Source organism: Haplochromis burtoni, unplaced genomic scaffold (assembly GCF_018398535.1).
Source record: "Haplochromis burtoni strain Fernald_Lab_line unplaced genomic scaffold, NCSU_Asbu1 Contig_657, whole genome shotgun sequence".
In the NCBI taxonomy this organism is placed as follows: domain Eukaryota; kingdom Metazoa; phylum Chordata; class Actinopteri; order Cichliformes; family Cichlidae; genus Haplochromis; species Haplochromis burtoni.
In genome coordinates this window covers 124,037-150,813 of record NW_024583018.1, presented here as the reverse complement: position 1 = coordinate 150,813, position 26,777 = coordinate 124,037, and the positions used below count along the sequence as shown (strand labels likewise).

At 39.2% G+C, this 26,777-nt stretch overlaps 1 protein-coding gene across 3 annotated transcripts; it reads left to right on the top strand.

Annotated features, from left to right (window-relative positions):
* Nucleotides 1-2,396: 2,396 nt before the first annotated feature.
* On the top strand, nt 2,397-25,259 carry LOC102304665 (protocadherin Fat 3; the record flags this gene model as incomplete). Of its 3 annotated transcripts, XM_014330310.2 has the most annotated exon segments (11): nt 2,397-3,198; nt 3,477-3,611; nt 3,746-3,900; nt 9,592-9,825; nt 11,429-11,675; nt 14,301-14,454; nt 15,149-15,861; nt 16,184-16,297; nt 17,471-17,530; nt 17,932-17,967; nt 23,837-25,259. In XM_014330310.2, coding segments are annotated over 11 exon segments (3,273 nt in total), but the record flags the coding sequence as incomplete, so codon positions are not given.
* Between the last annotated feature and the right edge of the window lie 1,518 nt (nt 25,260-26,777).

The following is a 26,777-nucleotide window of genomic DNA, read 5'->3' as shown; positions in this document are numbered from 1 at the left end:
TATTGTTGGGGATTTTAATATTCACGTGTGTTGTCCCGACAGGCCCATGGCAAAGGGCTTTTTAAACCTTATTGATTCGTTTAATCTGGTGCAATGTGTGACAGGTCCCACACATGAACGTGGACACACGCTTGATCTTGTTTTATCTCATGGTTTTTCTGTTTCTAACATAGAGATTTGTGATGCTGTGTTTTCTGACCACAGTCCTGTGATGTTTGAAGTTCCTCTTGCCTGTGCCTCAGTTAAAACTCGCGCTGCTGCTCAGCGCTGTCGTGTTCTTAACTCCTCCACTGCTGAACACTTTTCAACAGTCTTTGACCAGTTCTGTAAGATCCCGGATTTTTTATGCAGCCAGACTGAGGAACTGAGCTCATGGTTTTATTCTACCTGTCGGACTGCTTTGGACATTGTGGCTCCATTAAAATCCAGACTGCCTAAAACTAAATCTGAGCCCTGGCTGAACGACTTGACCCGAGCTGTCAGACGCGATTGCCGTCGAGCTGAGCGCAAGTGGAAAAAGGACAAACTACAAGTGTCATTCCAGATGCTGAAGGACTGTTGGCGTCAATATCAAAGAACTGTAAAAGATGCCAAAAGAAAACACTTATCTGACATTATTTTGTCAAACTGCCACAACCCACGTGTTTTATTTAATACTATTAACTCTGTTCTTAATGCACCATATACTGACTGTATTGAGCCCTCAACAGAAGCCTGTGAAAATTTTTTACACTTTTTTATCGAGAAGGTCTCCTCCACAAGGGCTCAAATCTCTTCTCATGCTCACGACCTCTCAGTCTCTGCTTCCTGCTCTGCTGTCTTTGACAGGTTTGAGCCTGTCAAAGGTTTATTTAAATTAAACAAGACATTCTACAGGTTGAATAAAGACACTCAGACTGTTGTTCAAGGTTCAACAATGAAGACGTGCACGGGTGGAAGCTCGAAGGAGATCCACACCCGAGGCCTTGCAGTCAGATTTATTTATACAAAGGGACAGTTGCATTTCCTGTTTTTCAAGCATATTTATCAGCATGTGTGTGTGTTCTGTGTGTGTGTGTGTGTGTACGTGACAGGATGTAATGGCATGTGATACACAAATATATGAGCATTGTAATACATTCGAAAGCTTCATAACGGAGGTATCTTTTAATAATAGACATCTGCAGTTTAAACTTTAAGAGTTACTTCTAATGTCCCTGTGAAATATATGAACATTCTGAAGCATGCTAAGTAATAAAACCTTAATGCATAAGTGAATAAATCATAGTACAACTTAAATTCTTCTAACATTCCCTCCTGTTGTTCAAATATTTCATCTGTAACTTTATTGAGTTCAGTAGACAATCACTTGTGAAACATTTTCAATTGCCACGTCATTGACTAAGTACAGACGGAAACTACACATAGTCGTCATCTTCTTCACTGTCCGGGTTCTGATCGCTGTCATAGGCTGCGGGATTATGCACTGCTACATAAGCATTAACGGAATGAGCTATCATATTTGACACCATTTTCTTAAAGCAGGGTATTACACAGGTTGTGAAAACACACATTAATAAGAGTAAGGAGGCAATTCCAACAAGTCCTTTAATCAACAGGGACCTCCACGATCCGTTCAATAACCATGTTAACCAATCTTCAGGATCTATCTCTCTTATGTCAAAATGAAAACATAACTGTAAATTCAGACACGTTAGGTCGTGCTGAAAAGGATGATACCAAACAAGACAAAGCTTTTAAAGGTGAAATGTGGAGGGAAAATCAAAAGCAGTTAAAAATGGGCAATTATACCCTGGACCCCAGAGGGTTAAACATTTTATTTAAAGTAACGCAATAGTTATTTTCAAGTAATTAATTACTTTTAGAATATTGTAACTCAGTTACTTTTTTGAAGAAGTAACTAGTAACTATAATTAATTACTTTTTCAAAGTAACTTGCCCAACACTGGTTTTAAGTTCAGCAAACTTTAGCGAAGCATGTATCTACCATTGCTGTGTCACAATTTGGCCACAATGCCTGCTGCTCAGCAAGTTCTACATTCTTCAGTTTAAAAAAATGTTGTACCTTGCTAAAAAAAAAAAATTAAAGCAGCAATTAAAATGGTATATATTCATGTTTGTCGAAATGGTATTTAAAATGTTAGAGCCTGTTGGCTGAGGTACATTGTAGTGTTGAATTATTTTGATAGCCTTTTCTGTCTTTTGTCTATATGTCTACTGCTATTGTTAAAAAGGTAGAAATGTCAGAAAATATATATTTGAAATATCCTCATTTAAAAAAGCTAAAGTAAAAGAAAGGTTGCATATTTCAAATATCTTTTAATCTAGTTTATACTTTTAATATTTTTCATTGGTTGTTTTTCTACTTCTGACTTCTGATCTGACTTTTCCTGCAGGTGACAGATTCGGGGAAGCCTCCTTTGTCATCCTCCTCCATACTCACAATCAGGGTGATTGAGGAGAGCCTCCATCGACCAGTAGCAGTACCACTGGACATTCATATTGTTACTATGGAGGATGAATTTCCTGGTGGTGTGATTGGTCAGCTACATGCCACCGATGCTGACCCTTATGATGTTTTGACTTTTGGTCACGCTCCTTCAGCTCAACGTAGTCTCTTTAAGATTAGTCCTCATGATGGAAAGATCATAGCCCTGGGTGGTTTGGATGCAGGCAGGTACTTTCTTAATGCTAGTGTCAGTGATGGCCGCTTTGCTGTTCCTGTACCCGTAAGTGTGCATGTGGAGCAGGCAACACCAGACATGTTGCGTGAAGCAGTGACAGTGCGTTTTGAGAGAGTGGCACCACAAGACTTTGTGACGTTGTACTTGAAAAGCATGTTAAATGTGCTCCAGCAGTGTGCTGCTACTCAACAGCAGGACTCACTGCATTTGCTAAGTTTGCAGCCAGTTGGAGGGACGCAACAGCTGGATATGCTCATCACCATGGAAAAAGCAGGTGGTGGATACTATAGGGCAGCCTACCTCACCCAAAAACTAAGTGCATCACGGCGAAACCTGGAGGAAGTGCTTAGAGTGTCAGCTATCCTGGATAAGAACTGTTCTGGATTAGACTGTCGTGGGGCTCAGTGCGAACAGAGCATTGTCTTGGATTCACACAATCTCGCTACATATAGTAACCCACGGGTCAGCTTTGTCTCACCTCGCTTTCACCGGACCTCACGCTGTACATGCAATGGTAAATCAGAATTGTTTTTCTTTGCAGTCTTGCCTTAGACTACATGTAAGATACCTTTTTTGTGTATAGCACTTTGTGACTGGTAAAGTAAATTAAAGTAATTTTATCCAGTTGCACTGCAGCTTAGGTTAAGTGGGGTGAGTTGGGTACTTGCTAAACTCCCCTTGCTGTCTTTGTTTCTTCTATTGTTTCTTACTGTGAGTTTCATTGGGATAGTTTCTCAATAGTTTCTTACTTTCTGTCCCTGTGTTTTGTGTGCATGTGTGTATGTATGACAGATGACAGCTGTTCTGTCCTGTCAGAACAATGCGAGGACCAACCCTGTCCACCAGACATGCAGTGTGTTTCAATAGAGGCCAATAGAGGGCGTTATGCATGCCAGTGTCCACAAGGCAAACTTGGAGAGTGTGCAGGTACATATGTTAGCAAAAGAGAAACAATCCAAAGTCAGCATGAAAATAAAAAATGCAAGAACAACAAGTAAAAACTAACTGTAATGTAACTCTAGAGTAATGTCTAACATTTGTTGTTGTTATTTTTGGTGCAGGACATTCATCTTTGAGTTTCTCAGGTAACAGCTACATCAAGTACAGACTCTCTGGCCAGCTGCAAACAGAGTTGAAACTGAGCCTGAGGATCAGAACACTGCAGAGCCAAGGAATTATCATGTACACACACACTGAGCCCTGCACTGTGCTTAAGGTACATTCACACATATTACTGTAGTGTTTCCACCACTGCAAAGGACATTTTATTGATAGTCATTTGTTGAAAAGTAACCCATCATGTCATATCATAGCATATCATATCATTAACAGAAGCCTAAATCTTATGCTACTGAGCTCTTGAGTCGTTAAAATAGTCTAGTCTTACTACATTTAGTAAACTCTTTTAAATTGAGTTTTCCTATGCTTATGTTTTATTTGTTCATATTATCACTTTGTTTTTGTTCAAATTGATTTAAACTAATTTTACTTTTTTGTATTAAATTCAGTTTTGTTTTTACTTAAAACTTAAAAAAGTCTGTTCATATTGTATTTTATTTTACTGAGCAGCACGCCATTCCACCTATTTAAGCTATTTTTTAATGTATGTTTGTCATGTTTACCTTAGCTGCTATAATCTTATCTGTGTTTAGAACCTGTCATGCAGTTAAGTCCAGGTCAAAGTGTTTCACAGGTGATTGACAAGCCAAATAAATAACGTGTCATAATAAGAAGATAAAAATAAACTGAAGAGAATAAATCATTAGATTAATTAATTATTTGATTAAATAAATGAAAATTTAAAACAATCTAAAAGCAGAGCAAGAGTGTAAGATAAGATACATGAAGATGGCGGTGTGCTCCTCCGGTGTACACTCTTTTTTTCCTTTTTGCATGTTTTTTTGTTAGCGCTAATTTCACTTCTGTTTTTAAGGATATATAATATGAAAACTTTGCATAAAACATCCCGCAAATATTTCAGAAGTATTCGGAAGAGAGGCGAACAGTTTAAGTCTACTGAAAACTGAAACTTTGTCTCTGTTTTAACAGAGACAGAGTGACACTGAAAACTCACTAGATCATGACTTCAGCCTCAAACACTCCCAAACAGCCATGGCAACTCATGGTATCATCACTAAACATCTGTAGCAGTTCATGGTACAAAAGGCTGCATCATGGCATTGCTTCGAAATGCAGCAGAAAGTTGTGACAGCACCACTTTGGAATGTACCCTAAACAGTCATCAATCACAAATGCCACCACAAGTTATGGCATCATCTCAAACATCTAAACATCACCCTTAAAGAGTTACAGGAGCTTGTGGCTTGACCTCTAATGGCAGGTCATAGCAACTGATGGTGTCACAACCTCAGGGGTCAGCAACCGTTAAGACCCTGTTTCCACACAAAACAGAAACACTGGGAGCCGCAAATACTTTTTGACATCTAAAATTAAGATAATACTGTATATATTGTTTTTTACTTTAATGCTTTGTGTGAAACAACTAAGGTGTGTTGCTTATGAAATCCATGAAGTGCTACAGAGAAAATTACATTTTATTTATGTAATTAACACATTTTGAACTCTTAAAGAAATCTAACAAAAGGAAAGACACCCAGCTGAACTAAAATGATCCATGTAGCAAACAAAAACTGTTGTGAGCCGCCACCCTTATATCGCCTTTGGGCTTTTGGAGCCTTGACCTGACTTTAAAAAAATAATTGGAAAAAAAGCACTATGCTGCTAAAAAATGAAAAATAAATATTTGCAAAATCCTGCCTAAATATGTATTTTACCTGGTTAATGTGTGTGGCCGGGTGCGGTCTGCAGCACTGCTGCAGGGGAGGCGGACGCACCAGAGCAGCACCCACAATCACGACTCGCCACCTTAACGTCTGTGCTATCTATGCTGTTGTTGGTATATGTCGGGCTGTGAGCTGAAAAGCTACAGCCGGCTGTATGCATACAGCAACAGTGTGTGAAAATTGGTCAATAAAGAGATGCTGAAAAGCATGTTCATGGAAACATCGTCGGGTCTGCCGTGATATGTTTACAATGGGGCTGTACTTTCATCTTTACGCAGGACTGTAAGCTGCCATCTGTGAGGCGTGAGCGGTGTTTGTCTTTAACATTCTCACGGTGGAGAATAGCTGCTGACAATGTGGACCCGAAGATCCATAACTGGCCTACCTGGGGTTGAAAGTCTCGATAAATGCACGGCGTTTCGGCGGGTACACCGGCTTCCGCGAGTGTGACACTTATTTTGAGCGATGAAAAAATAATAAAATATCATTTTATTTTTATATTACAATGTCACAACAATCTTCCAATTTAGAACTACAAGTTAAAAAATAACTAACAGAAATAAAATACACTTCAGCTAAGTACTTCTAATTTATTTTCCCAAACCACGCGGAGCCGCACTATAAGGACAGAAGACCCCTGCACTACCTGTACGACTACTAGGTGCTAATACCACACTTTAGCAATTGATCCAGAGAGACAGCTAGCTCATAGGATTGCAGAACTCTCAGCAACTTTATCTCCACTGCTACTTCTCTCTATTATAAACAAAATGAGGTTACAACTGAGGTTACAGATTGCTACACAAGTTTGAACCAGGACTGTTGCATTCTTTTAATTAGAGACCAATGCAATATCTGACTGTTAAAGACTGTTTTATCTTCATTTTATCCTCATGAGTTTGCAGTCAACACGACAATGTCAATGTATAGCCCAACTGATGTGAATGTTAGTATAGTTCTGATCCATCTATGAATGAAATAACCAAGCAGCAAAACATGATGGAGCAGTTTATATTATAAGTCGATATTTCAGTGATAGGGCTTTAAATTATGACTCAGAAATAAGGTGGTAAATTAAGGTCGAAATAAGAAAGCAATAATATGGAAATAGCACATTAATACCACTTAATTACCAAATTAATACCCATGTAGTAGCCAACTACCGTTGATACATATTATTGACACACAGGTATAGCTGTGTAATATTACATTGAAATTCATGTAACTGGGTAATAATTGTACCAAAATTGGAACTAATATTGTGGGGGGAAAAACATGAGTATGGGGCAAAACCAGTTAGCAATAGTATAGTTATATTTTGCTAACAATAGAGAATTTTTCTATTGTTGGTATGTGGCTTCCTACTAAAATTTTAGTGGTAAAGGCTGCAAAACCTGAAAAAAAAAAAAAAAACTGTGATCAACCATTTTAATAGGCACACAGAGGGATCATGCATTTAGCCAGCCACAGAAAACAGCCAGCCACAGATATGCCAAATAAATTTGCAAGGTATGCAGGTGTACCTAATATAGTAGCTGGGCACATGTAGAAAACAGCCAGCCACAGATATGCCAAATAAATTTGCAAGGTATGCAGGTGTACCTAATATAGTAGCTGGGCACATGTAGTAGTAATGTGATAGCTGCACACTGACAAACTGTTCCCACAAAGTTGGGAGAATGAAATTGTTAAAAATGTCTTTGTATGCTTTGTATGAACCATTAGGTGGTCTTTTCACTGAAACGAAGTGACTGAGCCCAACCCCTTAAAAACATCCACACCACACCACAATCCCTCCCCAAACTTTACACTTGCCACAGTGCAGTCAGACAATTATGGTTCTCCGGGCAATCCAAACTCATTCATTTGATTGCCAGACAGAGAAGTGTGATTCATTACTCTAAAGAACACCTCTCCACTGTCTAGTGCAGGGGTGGGCAATCTCAGTCCTCGAGGGCCGGTGTCCCTGCAGGTTTTAGATCTCACCTTGGGTCAACACACCTGAATCACATGATTAGTTCGTTACCAGGCCTCTGGAGAACTTCAGGACATGTTGAGGAGCTAATTTAGCCATTTAAATCAGCTGTGTTGGTTCGAGGACACATCTAAAACCTGCAGGGACACCGGCCCTTGTGGACTGAGATTGCCCACCCCTGGTCTAGTGGTTGCATCGTTAACGATTCTGTATCTGATGTAATGTTGGATGCAGCCCATGGAGATCTTGACACACTGTTCTTGAGCTAATCCGAAGGCCACAAGAAGTTTGGAGGACTGTAGAAATTGGCTCTGCAGAAAGTTTGCAAACTCTGCACGCTATTGATCCATTATTTCACAAAAATTTGTCAATTAATCTGCATACCTAGGTGCTTGGTTGTATACACCTGTGGCCATGAATGTAACTCAAACACCTGGATCTATGATTTGGATGGGTGAGTGAATACTTTGAGCAATATAGTGAATAACCATTAAACTGGAAGAGAGATAAGCATGTGATGTGAGGTAACATAAAAAATCTCAGCCAATAGCAAAGGCAGAGAAAGAGAGGAAATTATGATTAACCAATGAAATGATAACTTTCAAATGAATCAACTCTTTCATTCTCATTGGCTTGCACTTCTGTCAGCAGTGAAGTCAATGAGTTACCATGGTGATGACCTTCAGTGTGTGTCTGTGTCTGGCATTTGGGCCCGTCTCTGTGAAGGGCTTGACACTCTTCTCACAAAGAATCTAGTAGGCTCTTAATAGTAGGTTTGCATTTTGCAACTTTAATTCCAAGTTATTATACAGAAACTGTCACCCTTGTTTAATGATAATAAGCCACTCCATTAAATATAATGTGTTACCTTCAGTTTTACCTTCAAAAAAAGAATATTCACATGTTGCATTAATCAATACTACCTTATTATTATGAGATTACTACTTCTCGTCACTATGTATACAACCCATCCAATCCACACATGCCAAGTCAAACCATAGATGTTCACAAATTTAGTTTGTGTAATAATGAGAAACTACACAGGGAAGGAGTATTGAATAGATGAAAAAAGGGAGGTGCTAAAATGCATGGAAGGTCATGACAGTAGCTGAAATCTATCAATAACTGGAAAACAATCCTGCCACTTAGTGCAAATTAATATCAGTAGCTTCAGTCCTCATTGATGGCCTATAAAAGTAGTGCCTCATTACCAAGGTTTCACACAAAGGGTATCTAATGTTGAGTAAAACCAATGAGCTCTCTTAAGACCTTTGCCACGTTATTGTTGGAAAACATACTGATGGAATTGATTACAGCAGAATTTCTAAACAAGGCCATACACTTTATAGGCCTAAACTTTAAATGAAGGGCATTTAAAGTTTGCTGAACAAAATTTAGGCAAGCCTGTGAAATACTGGGAGGATTTCACAGTCTGGTCCAATGAAACCAAAATGGCACTCTTTGAATGCCTTAATACACACTAGGCCATAATACACACAAGGTCAAAAGGCACTGCACATCAATCAAAAGCACCATATCAACATTAAAGTTTGGAGGTGTTAATATCATGTTATGGGGCTGTTTTTTAGCAAACAGTACTGGCACTCTTCAAATAATTGAAGAAAGGATGAATGGAAAAATGTATAGGGATATTCTTAATTTAAAAACATTTACTGCCATGTACCAGGATGACAATGGTAGACGCTTCAGTAAGACAATGATCCCAAACACACGGCCAAAGAAACTCAAAATTGGTTTCAGAGAAAGAAAACAAAGCTGCTAGAATGGCCCGGCCAATTATCTGGCCTGAATCCAACTGAAAATCTGTGGAAAGACCTAAAGCTTGTGCTCATAGTAAGAGCGTTTAGGATTTGAAGACCATTTGTGTGGAAGGATGGACCAAAATCACACCTGAGCAATGCATGCGATTAGTTTCTCACGATACAGGAGGCATCTTGAAGCTGTCATCACCAACATCTATGTTTTTTCTTACAGTTAAATCTTTTGCAGAATGTTTTTTTTTTATGTAACACTACATTTATGTGCTTTGATGTTTCAAAGACTGTGTGTGTGTGTGTGTGTGTGTGTGTGTGTGTGTGTGTGTGTGTGTGTGTGTGTGTCCATGCAGTTGGAGGATGGGAAGCTGTGGTTCCAGTTGGCTTGTGGCCTTGGTGGAAATGATGACAGCCCTGACATGCTGGGCATCTCGGGTCGTCGTATCAATGATGGGAGCTGGCACACAATGGCACTTGAACTGAATCGCAACTTCAGCAGCTTGGCACTTGATGACAGCTATGTTGAACGACGCCGTGGACCATCATTTGTACAGAGACTACCTACAACTATCTTCTTTGGAGCACTGGTCAGTTCATGAGTACCTAGGGTTAATAACTGCCTACAGGAGTTATTAACAGCTTTTTCATACTTCATCTCCTTTACACCAGACATGTTGACCAAGGGCAGATGGCAAACGGAAACTCATCCCTTACAATGTTAAATCACTGAACCTCGTTTACCTGTTAATGCTAGCTGTGTTTCACAGATAGTAACTGATCTGAAGACAGTAAAAACCACAGACCTCTAGCAGCTTGCTTCACAGTCAGGTCTTCCCTCTATTTACCAACAAAAATAAGTGGTTTATCCTTAAAGAACAAGCTGCTACCCTCTGAGCTTGTCATTGTTGACAGGGCATAGACATGGCCTCAGAAGAACCAACAATCAGACAACCCCCTACGAGCAAGCACTTTGGTGAGAGTGGGAAGGAAAAACTCCCTTTAAACAGGAAGAAGGCTGTAAGTCTAGCAGGATAGACACAGATATGAGTCCACTGCAGTAACCTGTCGTAAAGCTGTTACTCTACTTTGATGAGCTTTGAAAACTGAGTGAAAATGTTGAAGTAAACCATGGCTCTAGTGGTGATCAGTTAGCTATTTTACAACTGTTCGAAGGTTGGAGATTGGCCTATAATTAGCTAAGACAGCTTGGTCAAGTGATAGCTTGATATCATCTGTGAAAATCTGAGACTATTTTTTAGTAACTACATGAATGTTCAATCACTCACAATTATTTTATCTGAACTGATCACTAAGTTAAAAAGACTGAAATTTGAGATAGAAAATCTGAGTGAGTGCCAATTGGACAATAGATAACAACACATAAAACTGGCTTTTGAGTTTTCCAGCAGTGGTAGACAAGGCTAAGCGTGAGGCTTTTCAATGAATTAAAACTCTGTCTGGGTCTTTGGTTGATTAATAAACTGGATACCTTTCAATCCCCATTCTCAGCCTGTGGACTCTAACAGTTAGTTTGCTTGGGGGTCTTGATTCTAACATAACCTTAACCAGATTTCTGTAAGGCAAAGTAAATGAATTGATGATCAGTTATTAATTCATGTACTAACAGGGACTTAGAAGAGAGATGTAATGTTTAATAATCCACATTGCACTGTTTTACTCTTTGGTGAAGCTGTGCATATTATATTATTCATCCTTTGTGGTTTTTATGTTATGTTTAAATCGGTTTTTGCTGATTTTTGGTTTGTTTTTGTTGGTTTGGAAACAAAGTTTGTGGATGTGGATGTGGTTTTGGGGGGATAACAGGAAGTTGAAGCTGAAACTCTGGATAGTCACATTTGTGTGGTTTAAGAACATTGGCCAGATTTCTAGAAATGAGCATCAGGTCCAAAGTGGGATGGTCTCTCCTAACCACACCAGGTTTTTCCCAGAAGGTTTTTCAATTATCTATAATCAATAAACATATAAAAACAAATTAGTATATACCTGATTTTTAGTTTTTAAATAGTTCAGGCGTTTCATCTCGTGTAATTTGGGTAATTCTTGAAAACAGGATAATTTTAAAAATAAATACATTTTATTTTTACAAGCTTTACTATGTAGGCTGACAGGAGTACCTGCAGACTATGTCAAGCATTTTAACTCAAAATTCCTAACCCTTGTTGTTCTTAGGTGCAGCCCCCAAACTCTCGTAGCCTCATGGAATTCCAGAAGGACCCCCGGGTGCTTTATGGATTCCAAGGTTGCCTGGACTCTGTAATGCTGAACAACAATGAGCTCCCATTGCAGAACAAACGTTCGCAGTATGCAGAGGTGGTGGGACTGACAGAGCTGAAACTGGGTTGCATTCTCTACCCTGATGCATGTCTGCAGCAGCCATGTCACAACGGAGCTACTTGTACAAGTCTACCTGCTGGTGGTGAGTCATAGAAAATAAATGAAACAGCACAGTCACCTCAGAAAACACAAGGCTGCAGAGGTCTTTCATGACATCTCAATCTTTCAATGAGTATACATTGAAAGATTAAGGTATTAGTTTCCTTACTACTCTTACCCCTGGATGCATCAACCGCTGAGTGTGTGATTGCACATATAATGAAGCACTGAATGATTGTGTGTGTGTGTGTGTGTGTGTGTGTGTGTGTGTGTGTGTGTGTGCGTGTGTGTGTGCGTGTGTGTGTGCGCTGTAGTGTAAAAGTGCTTCTCGAAGTAGTATGACTAAAAATATAAATCCCAATCCATTTCACCAAAGCTGTGTGCATTAACCATTTTTCTTAAAGCTAATCTGATAATGTTTTGATGTATAAAGTAGATAAGTCTATTTTTTTTAAAGTTCATTCGAAAGGTTATGATTCTCTGAAATGTATTGTGTATACATATTATATTTTCCACTATTTTGTGTGCATTTGCAAGGCCTGTCTGAAGTTATTAGCAGTATTACATGGCATTTGTGCATGTGTATACTCACCTAAATTCCCAAAATGTGTGTATGTGTTTCGAAACCCAGATGAAAATTAGACTGGTATAAATCATTTACACACTACAAACTACATTACACCCATTCACACACATTCATACAGGACTTTATTTTATCTACTACACTGGGAGCTTTCTGATCAATTTATTGGTCCATTTAGTGCAAGACACATTCGCAGATTCACAAACATACTTATAAAGCTGTTTTATTCTTTCTAACACACACACACACCACTCTGCCATGTATGGATTAGATGAAATAGGATTTAGTGTATTACCCCAGGACAAAAACCACAGACTTTTAGGTTAGTCTACCACCTGAGGGTAGAAGCTCCTCTTGAACCTCTCTGTTCTTGCCCGGATGGTGCAGAACCTACTGCCTGATTGCAGAAGTTGGAACATTTTATTGCTGGGGTTGAACAGGTCCTTCAATATGTGAGCTGCTCTGGACAAGCATCTCCTGGTGTATATGTCCTGTAGGGAGGGGAGAGCAGTCCTGCAGCAACGTTATGTTGTACACATCACTCTCTGAGGAGCTTTTATGTCCTTGACACAGCTGTTCCATACCAGGACGTGATGTTCTGTGTGAGGATTCTCTCCACAGTGCCTAGAAAGTCCTGAGGATCCCTGGAGAAACCCTGAACTTCCTCAGTTGTTGTAGGTGGTACAGGCGCTGCCAAGCCTTTTTGGACAAGACCTGAATGTGGGCAGACCATGTCAGATCTGAGGAGATGTGGACACCAAGGTACTTGAAGGACTGCACCCTCTCCACTGGAACTCCATTGATGATAATGGGCTTGTAGTCTCTGTTGTTGGAGTTGGCGCCCAACACCACTGTGTCATCAGCAAACGTCACAATGGTATTGGAGCCTTGAGTGGCCATAAAGTCTGAAGTGTAGAGGGAGTAGAGCAGTGGCGAGAGTACACACACTTGTGGCGCTCTTGTGTTGATGGTGATGCCGTCGGAGACGCACCTGCCCACCCTCACCACCTGAGTTCTGCCAGTGAGGAAGTCAAACACCCATGCACACAGACGGCTGTTGAGTCCTAGATCCCTCAGCTTTGTGAACAGTCTGCCGGGCACTATTGTGTTAAACGCTGAAGTGTAATCAACAAACAGCAGTCTCACATAGTTACCCTGTTTCTTGTTCATGTGGCTAAGGGTGGTGTGCAGGAAGTCAGTGCAACTGTCCGGTAGTCATTCCGGCATGAGGGCTTGTTGTTCTTGGCCACAGGGATGATGGTTGATCTCTTGAAGCATGTTGTTTTTGCTCTGCAACAAGGGTCCCTGGTCCCGTTTAGAGTGTGTTTTCTTCCCATGTTTGCATGAGTTTTCTGCATTAACTCTGCTCACTCCCACCATTTAAGTACGTACTACATCAATGTTGCGTAGCTAGGCCCAGGATGCTTTTACCAAATAGTTTTCAACCCAAGTAGTTCACTCCCCTATGAAATCAGGGTTAATAAATATTAGATATATTTATTCAGCTTTAGGTAAGAAATATTCCACTTGGTGGTATATTTTCCTTTTTGGGAGTGGGGCTATCCCCTGGGTCTGTTTTTTCTGCATATTTGTGAAGATGTGTACAAGTCACGTCTTCTATAGTACTGGATCTACCCCCCCCCCCCCCCCACACACACACACCACAAACACACACACACACACACACACACACACACACACACACACACATTCACACACACACACACACACACACTTGTCCTATTTACTTGTATAATATGTGTGTATATATAAATAAATTATGTATTATTTTAAATAATCTAAGTATATAGAGGGATTAGAGGGTTTGCAATAAAATGAAAGCCAGGAGGGGAGAGTGAGGCAGAGGACCAATATACATGACTGCAGGGCAGTCTGGGCAATAATGTGGCTCCCCACCTCCATCGAAGCCAGCCCCCAGCACCTTTAATGAGTCCTGTAGTGCTCAATCTAAAAATGATATTATTTTAGGTCAAAATTGTGTGTGTGTTTGTATAGAAGTGAGTGCTGCACATTAAAAGAAGTGATCTGTTCTTAATGAAGTCTTACACTTTGTCTGTCTCCCAGGGTTCTCATGCAGTTGTAAACCCCAGTACACTGGGGGGCACTGTGAGATGGAGATAACAGCATGTGTTCCCAACCCGTGTCATAACGGCGGTGTGTGTAAGCCCATTGGCAATGCATTTCTTTGCAGCTGCAGGAGAGGCTTCAGGGGCCTGACGTAAGTCTGAGTGAAAACACACAAACCTGGCATGCACCATTCTGAACAGTTGAGTCACTCTGTACAAATGTCATTCTTACACCCTTTAGCAATGTCTCTTCATTCAGATCCTAGTGTAGCAGAGGTCTATTGCTGCTCACTGAACAGTCACATTAACAAAATACTGAAAAAAAAAAAAGGTTGTTTACAAATGATCAAATCCAACAGTTATCAGACAAGCATAAAACATTTAGTGCATTATCTTTCATTTGGTTATTAAGTGTAACTCTGCTCACAGCGTAGAGATTAGGGTGACCACAGATTAGAAAGTGGTCACCTGGTGTCTACAATTTAGGACAATTTTGTTTTTGGAAAATTTCAAAGTTTGGAAAGTTGTTCAAATACTATATCTTTGAGAACTGATGAGTCTGTAGTTTTCAAAGCAATTTTTTTTCCTGCATAAATGTTTCCCTTTTCATATATTTTAATTATAGGTGAAATGACTCTTCTTTTTTTTTCTTTCTCTTTTTAACACATTCTTCTCTCTGATTTTATTAGAAGATAAATGACACTATAATATGTTGATGGTTACAAACATCAGAGAAAGGTATTAATGTGAGGCTACATATGGATACATACTTGTGCAGTTTTTTCTTTATTGACAGGCTTTTCACACTGGTCTCTTCCATTCTATTTCCATCCTTTTATCCTGCAGTTGTGAGGAAGATGTGAACGAATGTGACCGCAGGAATCCAGAGGGGGAGTGTGAGAATGGTGGCACCTGCATCAACACTCACGGCTCCTTCTACTGTAACTGCACGGCAGGCTTTGTGGGTCAGCGCTGTGGCCTGAGGCCTGTTGTTGTCCCCGACATGCAGGCTGGTCATGCTGTGGTTGGTAGGGAGGAGCTTATTGGCATTGCTGTCGTACTTTTTGTCATCATCACCCTCATCATCCTCTTCATTGCATTCCGCAAGAAGGTCTTCCAGAAAAACTACTCGCGGAACAATCTATCTCTGGTGCAGGACCCAGCCACTGCAGCACTCCTTAACAAGGCCAATGGTGTTCAGTTTAAGACCTTACACTGCACCTCAGGAGACCCTCTCAACCTGTACTCAGAGCCAGGTATGGAGTCTGCCATGTTGGGAGGGGGTGGGATGATGGGACCTCCACAGGTCCCTGTGAGACCCATGGCATACACGCCCTGTTTCCAAGGAGACCCACGTTCCACGCTAGAGAAGATGGCAGATGGACGCAGTGTGGAACATACAGAGATGAGTACCTTTCACCCTGAGTCACCAAGGATCCTTTCAGGAACCACTAGGAGAGGGGTGGTGGTGTGCAGCGTGGCCCCCAACCTTCCACCAGTCTCACCATGTCGCTCAGACTGTGACTCCATATGCAAGAGCCCATGGGATAATGATGAGTGTGAGTGAATTTTATACAATTTGTCTCCTAGTTAGAATAAGTCACTCTTGGTTTACTGAGGCATTGCAGTGTTTACTATGCAGGTTTATTCATGAATTATAGAAGCTTTGTACTAACATTAAATTGTATTTTGCTGCTCAGTCAACAATCCCAGATGTTTGTTTTTTTTAATGCAGGCTGTAGGACAGGTACACTATCAGTTACAACTGGAGCCACTGAAGGCACTACCTAAATATGATGTCTTGATAAATGTTTTTGCATAACATACACAGAGTTGTGCTTGCTTTACAATCTTCCCTTACCCCCTGACTTTTTCCTACAGGTAAGGTGGGCGACATGGCAGAAGAAGTAACATGTTTCTCAGGAAGCAACAAAGGCAGTAACTCAGAGGTCCAGTCACTGAGCTCCTTTCAGTCTGATTCTTGTGATGACAATGGTAAGACACACCCATTAGAAAAGTGCTTCATGATTCTTTGAATACTCTAGTTTGCTTTTGTTTAACTTTTGGTTGCAACAGGAGTTGCTTTCTTCTTTTTATTCGTTTTGCTCACCATTATCCATGCAAAACCAGCCCGTCACATTTGGGTTTCACCTGTGGGACAAAATGCTTTTGAAATATTTGTGAATATTCTTATACGAAACAAATAAAACCAATAATAATCAGATAAAAATACCGAAAGACACTGTCAGCGTGGGTAGCAGTGGATAGAGAGGGCAATGATGGGTATATGTCAGAGTACAAGTGAGGAGATGAGAGGAGAATGGAAAAAAAAAAAAGGATAATATTTTGTCACTGAAACTTAAACCGTCATCTGCATTGTCCCATAAAATGAAAATGTAATATGTCTTTTTTTATATGGCTGTTCATTGTTTCTTTCAAATGAGAATGTTTCCAAGTATACAGAATTTTAAATGGGAGGCAACATCGTATGGTGACCCGCTGCTGAGTGTAGGAATTCGTGGGATAGATATTCCAAGATATAAAAAGTGGTGAGACAGATCATTCACAGACAAGCTAAGGCGTTTTGGTGGCTTTCCAAACTTTTATTGGTAGTTGTGGCTTTTGTGAAGGAGTTGTGTATTTTGCTTTTGTGTTGTTGTTTTTTTTTGTTTGTTTTTTTACAGACAGATTCCTCTGAGTAAATTTTTAATTTTACTTCACAGAATGGTAATTCTTCAGAAATGCTAGTTACATTGTTTAAAATCATCAGTTAATTAACTGGAATTTTTTTCCCCAGTTGTACAAATTATTTTGCCATTTTCTTTCCTGTGCTTGCCAAAGACAGGTGTTAACACACCTGCTCTTTATCTGGCAAAACTGGCAAGAAGCAGAAGAATGTTAGTTTTATAATGTCTTGTTCCCACATGACTTTCTTTGCTTTTATAAATTTTCTTTGTCTGGCAGTGTGTCTTTTTCTTCCCAACATTAAAACAGCAGGTAATCAGGTGAGGTAGTCCTCTGCAGAGATCAGAGAAAGTAGTGGGCAGCCATAATTAATTACTCGGTCATGAGGACACACTTGACCGACAACAGGATGAGCATTTTCAAATCTGAATGCCTATATTTCAGATATATGTTATATATCTGCTCCTTTTCTCTCTCTGCAAGCCTCCATAGTGACCGTCATTCGACTGGTAAATGATGCAGTCGACACAATCGAAAGTGAAGGTACCATGTCTTATCAACTTTGTGTCTCTCCTCTCACTCTCGCATTCTTTGCTAATTTCAATCTTGTAAGTGACGTATTTCACTAAAAGAGGTGTCTTAAGCTATAAGTTGAATCCCCTCTTGCTATGTGGAGCATACTTTATCTTTCATTAACAGACACTCCTACCTACTGTAATTAGATCAGTTTATTGAGTTTATTGTGACTTATTAAGCTGAAGGTTGTCAGGGTTTCATTCCAACTGCTCAGCAGTAGATGACTGCACTAATGGGATACTAGTCCCTACTGCACTATTTTATAGCAAGTTAATCAGGATAGAATTAAATTCCTGCATATAGCTGCCCTTAAATGGCACAGTGCTGGCCATTAACTTTTGTGTCTTGTTGTTTTCTGCATCTGACAGTGTCAGATATGGACCAAGGTCAAACCTTCAATAGAGGTGACTTCCAGCCCACCGACCCCCACCTTTCTTTTACCACACCCTGTCTCTTCATCTTTTCATTTATCTACCTGCAGCAAGTAGACAAAATAAAATGTTCTCAATAAAATCAGCTTAAATAGCATTGTATCAAAACTGGCATGGTATGGGTCATATTAGAATACATGCAATTTACCAGCATATCAGCAAATATATGAACGATATAAGTCTTGCATTAACACAAATCTTGTGGGAGTGGTCAGTTTTGACATTGCCACAGGGAGGAGCGGCCAGCTAAAGGTAGACAGTGGGTCCTAAGATTGTTGGCAAGATGGAGAGTGATGTTGATAATAAAATTAACGCTGGATATTTTGAAACTAACAAAAAGAGTGGATAATCAGATATATGGAAGAGTTTTAAAATTGCTTAAAAGAAAAACAGGCACAAATCTAGCACTTCCTGTGCCAGAGACAAAACAGCAGTATTCTAGTACACAATGAATCAAGCAAGAGACACAGACAGTCTAAGTAAGAATGATGTGGCAGTTTGTAGTTTGTGGCTCAACTACAGGGGGCTGGTGGAGGAGTGGGTTTAGAATGTGGTGTCAGGGGAGGCTGACCAACACAGCTGATCTCCATCGTCATGCTTCCCCTATTTGAGTAGGATGCTGGGACCACACGAGAAAGCTGTGTGGTGTGTGCTAAAGTAACAGCACCTGCTATTTGGAACCCAACTAACAGGTGTACATTGCAAGTACACCTTGCCATGCATTCTGGGATGCGGTAGGTCGCCATAGATGTGCGAAGTTCAGTATGGGCTAGCAGCTACCTGTGAAGTGAAGATAAATGTTTCCAAAAGTGTGAAATACAGCACCTTCTTTCTGTACTTTGATTGTTCCTGCCCTCAGATACATCTGGCTGCCTAAATGTTCGCACATGATTTGTATTATTGCAGTATTGTGATATTTGCACACTTGTTTCATAGATTGGGTTTTTAACTAATTTGTGGCTTCAGTTTATATCTGTATTTGTGATTCAAAACTGAGATATTTATATTTATTTATTGTGTTCTTGTTCTACTAAAAGAAGTTCAGTGGTATATCAATAAATTAATTGGTGTGGGGGGGAGTTCAGGATAAAAGCAGCTGGAGTAGGCAGTAATGGTCAGAAATTTAACTGGAGTGATATTTAAAACAAATTAAATACTTCAGTGCAGGTTTTTTTTATATATGGGTGGGAATTTAACACGTTAATTGCGATTAATTAATTTGAAAAAAATAAAATGTTAAAAAAATAATGCATTTAATCGCACTTTGCATTCCAAGCAAAGGGGGGCTTTTGTCAATTTCCTGGTATACCGATTACACTGATGCACACATCAGAGCTACAAAAATGGAAGAATCAGAAGAAAGTGCGTTGGTAGGACTGGTCAGAGGCACATTTCTTTTCAAAAGACTACCCGAGGGAAGCCTTGATAAAGCATGTTTTTGTGCAAACTGTGCAAAAAGGAGTTTGCATACCACTGAAGCACTTACAGCGAGCGCAGAAACTGTCAGAACTGTTAGCACTAGGAGTCCCAGTTCGAGTACCAACAAACTTGATGAAATGACTGGCTTCAGGACTAAAATTAGTAAGTCAACATCGGACAAACTTACAAATTCTCTTGCAAAATGGATTGCTCTGGACTGTTCCTGGCCCAGTGCATCATTGCCTACCTGATGTTTTTGTTCCAAGGTCGTTGGACTCCTCTCGTTTGTTTTCGTCAGGCACGATACTCATGCACCTCCATTGCGTCCATGGGCTCCACTCACAGCCAGTGTTCAGTTGTGTTGTGATGAAGGATAAACCAGGAGTGAGAATCGAGAGCTCTTGTGTCGTCTTTGCCTCCACAGTCTCACTGGGCTAACCAGGTAGACACAGGGCCCATGGCAATATTACTCTGTTTGTGCTGCGGGACCAGATCCTTGGGGTGGACCAATTTTTCTCTCACTGAAAATGCTATGTCAAGATGAACAGAATCAATTTTGGGGGGATTGTCTTAGCTGGATGATTTAGCATGCATCAATTAGATTTTGGATTGATTCTATTTCTTGCATTTTGGAAAATGAAGTTTCACACGCTATTAATGCTCTTATTTTTATTTATCTATTTACTGCATAACAACATAGATTTTGATGATTGGATTTGTCATAAAAATGCTTTGTGGCAGGCAGAGCAGGGCCCAAATGCAGGACTTTGAAGACAGGGAATGAACATAAAATTAGCTTTATTGCTTTATTTCTTTGTGTGACAATAACTAGAACTAATATGGTCAGAGTGATATAAAGATGAAGCAAGATTAATTTCTTAGCTTGCTAACTAATTAACCCTGTAATGGCTGTGACGGGCTGTTCTGTGTTTTACCCTCCAAAAGTTGGACGTACTATAGTGACGTCGCCCGTTGGTTTCTGAAGTTCAGTTTGAATCCTGTAAAAGTGTTTCCACCATTGCCCTTGTTGTGGAAATTTTAACAATAACCTGCAACACACCCAGTGAGCTTCATTTGAAGCAGGTTTAATAAACACATTGCAATGTGGAGAGAGCATCCCAGTGAAACACTAGGATCATCTTTGAATTGTGGCCACCGCCCTTACATCTTATATACAGACACAGACAAAGAACGCAAACTCTTATATGTTGGCCCCTCTCAGGGGGGCTATACCTTCTCCCTCACAGAGAGAATTATGACCTTGTTTTCTGCTTGGCCATCGCCTAAGGATTTACATCCCTGATAAGGAGAAGGAGTCCCGCTATCTGTTTAACGTCTCCCATTACAATGGCCTCACTGTGTTAACATTCCACATGCATGCAAACTGGTGACAGGAGTGCTCTTACTATAGTAAAGTGAGAAAGTGATATTACTAAACTAATGTGATATGATTAAATATGTGATTAATACATGAGAAAAGAAATCTGCCTCCACACCGTCTTGGTAAGAAGGGATGAGTCTGACTGTAAAACTGGTTGCTCACTGGCTAAGACGCTATCACTGCAAGGTTGTTAGCCAATGAGTCAGAAAGGATGTACATGAATAGTCATCTTGTTTGAATCATGGCATGACCAAGATTTACAAAATAGATTTAAGTTTTTGTTTTTGAATTTATGCAGAATGAATTTTTTGTGTGAGTGGTCATTGAACACATTCTCCTCTGAATTAGTAATATTTACTTAAGACTGTCTTTTGGCAGTACTCTGCGATACTCCAACTTTTTTTCTTGATCAATACCTAGTAACGTTTCTCTGTTGGTAAAGTACCAACTGAGTTTGAATACTTTTAACTTATAAAGGCAGCAAATGTGGGGGAGAGCAGTGTGTCTGATGAATCACCATGAATTTAAAAATTCTGAACACATTTTAATGACCACTAAATCCCTGGAATTTCTATTTTCCACAACAACTGATGAACACAGCAAAACCCACCTTTCAGCCTTTTGTCTATATTAAAACTGGGTTTTTTGGAAACCTAGTTTTTATATGTATGTAAATGTGTCTGTCTCAAAAGCATTTGGGTTAGCCTCTGTTTTTTTAAATATGCTGTAGGCTATAAATAAAATACATGCAACAGTCAACACAAAAAGATTCAGACATTTTTCATAGTGCATATTTGAGGTGTATTTTTTCATTTACAACAAATATTTTTTTACACAATTAAGTGAGCTACATACTCATACAGGATACACCTTTGCAGTCTTCTCTCTCCTCTGTCTTCCAGATACATTTTATTATTTCTAAAAGGTGGACTGAGATTGATTTCCAGGTCACAGGAGGAGTATGGAAGACAGAAGAGATGAGAATGCACAAAAACAACAGTAGTGAGAAAAAACGGTTTCCTTTTGTTTTTATCTGATTGTCAGTTTGCATATTCCTTTTGTTGTTTCACCTTTTTGAATTCTGGAATTCTTTTAATTTTTGGATCAGCCAATAAAACATTTTTTATCGTTCACTTTGCCTGCCTCAGCACTTCTCCATTTGGGAATAACAAGAATAACACTTCTCTCCAGTGTTATGCTTGACTGCCCTTTTCGAAACAGTTTCCAGTGACAACTTTATATACCATCAGCACATTTGTGGAGGAACATTGACATAAAAGAAGCTTTCCCAATAGTTATTTTTATGGTGTATCTATCAGGTGTATAGTCAGGGACAGACCTCATAAATGGTCTGCATTAAAATTAAAAATGAAATCAGAAACAAATGGTTCTTACTGAAATTATTTTGTCTACCTGCTGTATCTTTGTACCCCTATAGCCCTATAGTTTGTCAGTGGTAAATTCCTCATCTCCTTCTCTGGTCAAAGCTTTGTATAGATAAGTTATTCCACAGCTTGTCTTGTGCTGCGCTAAATAGGCCACGGTGGTGACCACTCTACTTTCCACCCTACTGTGCCAGTTCTTGTGTTATTAAGTTTTCCCATTAAGTTTTGTTTGTATTCTGTTTTTATGCATGGAAATCTTTTTTTGTGTTTCACTGGCATTTTTAAACTCATTTTAAATGAAATCTGAATTCAGTTTTCAGAGTCATTAGTCAATTATTCGTTCAGTAAGCCAAACTTAAGTGATAAGAATGAATATTTATGCTATGCCAGAGGACTACAGATACCATGGGAAAGCGTATTCAAGACGATGTATTGAAGTGAGACAGGAAGTTTCTCTTAATCCAAAGAAATTCCATTCCATTAAAACAATTAACCAGTCTAGGTAAGTATATGTCTTGCTGTGATTTCAGGTATGAAAGCTGACCTTAAGATCAAACAATCCACTGGACATACATAGTAAATGGAAGTGTATGCCATGGAAATTGTGACAGTGGTTGGACAAGCAAATATTTAGTCCTTTTTGAAACACCGTAACATAATTTAAATTTGTTTTTATTTTAAGAGCCAGTTCACACAAAGCCTACATTATAGAAAAACCCAGTGATCTCCAGTGGACAAGACAGCTATTTGACCAGTTCTGACCTTTCTGACCTTGCCACTGACTGACAGGAAAGCAAAGAACAAGCACAGAGAAAGAATAGAAACAACATAATAATAAGCATGTGGTAGATTGGTGGGGCAAGTAAATGCTTATTAGAAACGTGCAGCTTAAGAGCTGGAATAGGGCTTAATACTTTTGGGAAGAGAGAGCACCAGGTTAATGACATACTGTAGTGGCAAATAATCTTTTTTTAGTAATTTATTCTACAAATCTGCCCCATAAATCATAATTAGAGCTACTTGTCTACTAACTAATAGTTTGATTCAGCTCAATCTTCAGCTCCTCCATGTAAACGTTTCCTTGGGCAAGATACCGAACCCCAATTCCATCCATCAGAATGTGTGTATGTTTGCGTTTGTCCAAATGTGTACTGAAAATCCCCCAAACTAAAACGATTTCCATGGAATATACTTAGTCTCATTATAGATGGATAGAGAGAGAGAAGGAGATTTTTAAATGACTTCCTTGCAGATCATTTACAAGATATTTTATAATGCTCTAACTGAACTGAATGGATTTCTACTGTTTTGTTTTTGTTATTATTGTTTGTTTTGTCATTTTATTTATTTCTTTGGGGGAAGGACTGCATGGCTTGTATGCTGCCAATTCTTCAAGAAGTTGAGCATGCTGTCACATTTGTAACACCAATCTGCAAAGTGCATGCCACACCTAACAGGTTTTTTGTATAGACTATGTCTTGTCCTATTCCTGAATTTCAACACTTCCATGTAGTGTTGATGTTACCACGCCCATCTGGGGCTTACTGAAGGCATGTTTCCATGCTCCAATTCCACATTGGAGTGTTTGCTCTTAAATGAATTTTTATCATTTTTACAGTTCAGATTATTGCTAACCATTTCCCCTTCTACCGTCTAGCATATCACTGGGATACATCAGACTGGATGCCAAGCCCGAGGCTCTCAGACATTGAAGAGGTGCCAGGCTACGAGGCAAGTCATGGAAACGAAGTAGCAGGCTCGACCCCTTGCCTTAGCGAAAGTACTCGAGAACTGGAGTCAGATTACTATCTAGGGGGCTATGACATCGACAGTGACTATCTCCCTCCCCACGAAGAAGAGTTCCTTAATCAAGACCAACTGCCACCTCCACTACCCACAGGTGAGGATTATACTGAGCCCTATGCACCATTTTCTACCAATACACCACTTTCCAAGGAGAGCACACTGAGCACAAGGCATCAGCATGCCAGACCATATTTCCACCCTAGCCAGTACCTACCTCCCCATCAAATACCCACTGGGGAGGTGCCAAATGAAGTTTTTAGCTCTTCAGTGAGTGGGCGAACACCAGGAAATGGGGACACTGATGACTCTGTGTCCCGAAGTATCCGACTGTCCGTTGGTGCATCATCAGCCTCAGACATGTCAACCCCCTGTGGGCTGGATGACTCTGAACATGGCAGTGACTTTGACAGTATGGATGAGCTTCATCGAGGGGTGACCATCATCACGGACTCACAGCAACAGACTGAGGTGTGATTAGCTATACAGCACAAGAGTACCAACCAGTGGGAGCATAGCAGTTGTGCAGATAGAAGATGCAAAGGATTCTGTTATGACTGGGCAAGGTAAACTTCTTCAGCAGTACTAGGTACTGCTACAACTATATACATTAACAGTAATTTAAAAAAAAAAAAATCACCATTTCACCTCACTGAACTGTGACCAACAGAATAACAATATTAACTGGATTGTCAGTTCTAACCCCACTGTGTAGACCAGTTAGGAATGATTTTCCTACTGTAATAGGAATTACTTGGAATATGAAAAGAATGGGATAGAGAATGTGAACATGAAAGAATGATTATGGACGTGGTAGACAGATTTAAAACAAACAAAACTAAAGGGACAATGATTTAAGTGACACATTTGTATGTTTTTTTTGGTCCTTCGCAGAAGCCCATCGGACAATTTTTTTTCTATTTAAAACAATAAAATAAAATTTAAAAAATGTAAATTTTCCTCCATGCTTTGTAAACTTTGTAGTGTGCTGAACTGTACAGACTGTAAAGTATTTTGACCTCACTGGTGAAAAGTATGAAAACATACTTTAAAAGCCATTTTTGTTTCAATGTAAAATGTGCCCATCCACACCTCACCTGTATGCTCCCTGCTCCAAATCTTTAAAAGACAATTACATTTCAAACTTTCTCTTTCCTTAGCTTGAAAATTAAATTTTTCATGATTTTTTTTAAAAATTCTGTTGTGTGGATGCCAAAAGCTGCTGTAGTTGTTAATGTATGATAAAATCTATTATAATAAATTGTACTAAAAATTGATATTGAAATGTTATGCATACATAAGATAAAGAATTTATGTTCAATTTTTAAATAGAATGGGTATCCTGGGATTGATATTTAATTTTCACCCAGTATTGTTTTATTATAAGGATAACATGCTTACCACCTTCACTGACTATTGTGCTCTGTTCATAGTTATGGTCATCTTGTGTTTTATAATTTCATTAGTTTTATACACATTTATATAACCTCTGCCTTCGGTTCCCTCAAGTACTTTCAGGTCAGTTCAATTTTGAGGTACTCATACATTTAATTGAGAATGGAGGAGAATATGTTCCTACATCTTTAGAACTGGTTTGGATCAAAGGTGCTGAGAAAAAATATTCCACGCACCTCTGCTTTCTTTAATTTTGTGTGAAACACATTCTAAATTCTATCCTCATGCTAAGATGTACATTCAGATTAAATATAAAATAAAACAAATGCAACCTGAGTAAACACAAAATATTAACTTTTGACTTTTAACCTCATCAAATATCTTAAAGAAATTAAATTTTGCACAATTATTTTTTTCGTTGTTTTTTTTTTTTTTTTTTTAAACTGTGAACATATCTTGATGATATCTTATGGGGTTTTTTTTGTTGTTGTTTGTTTAGGTTTTTTTGTACAACTATTTTGGGGCCGCAATGTTAATGGTATAGGCAAAAATTGGTCTTTGTTATGAAAATAGTTCTCACATCCATAATGTGTCCTACAAATCCTTTAATATTTTACCAGGATGCCCTCGTGTGTGGAGGATTAGTCGTCTTCTACATTTGAAGTGTAGCTACAGTCTAGTCTCTGAGTCTGTATCTGGGCCATCCCAGTGCATTTTATAATGCTTCTCAGACAAATAAATTTTCTTACTCATCTCTTTTAGAATCCCAAGTCTGGTTCTGATGAAACCCTGTGTTTCTGAAAGTGGTCTGTGTAGGTGATTGAACATAGGTGGCAGTAATTGGTTATGAATGTGTCTACTTCTACAGCATCCAATCAATGCAAATACAAAAAAGCAATCAGTGTTTTTTAGTCATAACTGAAGGCTAAATACTGCTTCACATAGGGTCAATTGGTAGGTTTTACATTACATAATTGCTGCCGCACATACAAATGTCATTCCAGTTTACTTGTCTTACTCAGGTTTTCTTGCTAGAATTTTTTCAAGATGTAGCACAACAGAACCAAGCAACCAAAACAGAACCAAGAAGGGAGTCAAGACTATCATGCAACACTAGTTTGATTCATTCACTATAAAGGTAGGTCACATTAGTTGAATGCTTACTTTTCTACTCAACCTGAGGGCTTTATACAGCATTACTCATTCACCCATTCATACAAGCATCTTCTTTCTATGCTTTTTCTACTTTTTCTGTCTAACATCCACATGTATTCATGCTCTGATGGATGCATTCAAGAGCAATTTGGGGTTATTAAAATAAAAATGGAGTGGTGAACCTTCCAACAAGTTGCCAGCCTACCAAAATCGGTCCAAGTTTTCTCCATTTGTTGATAATGAAT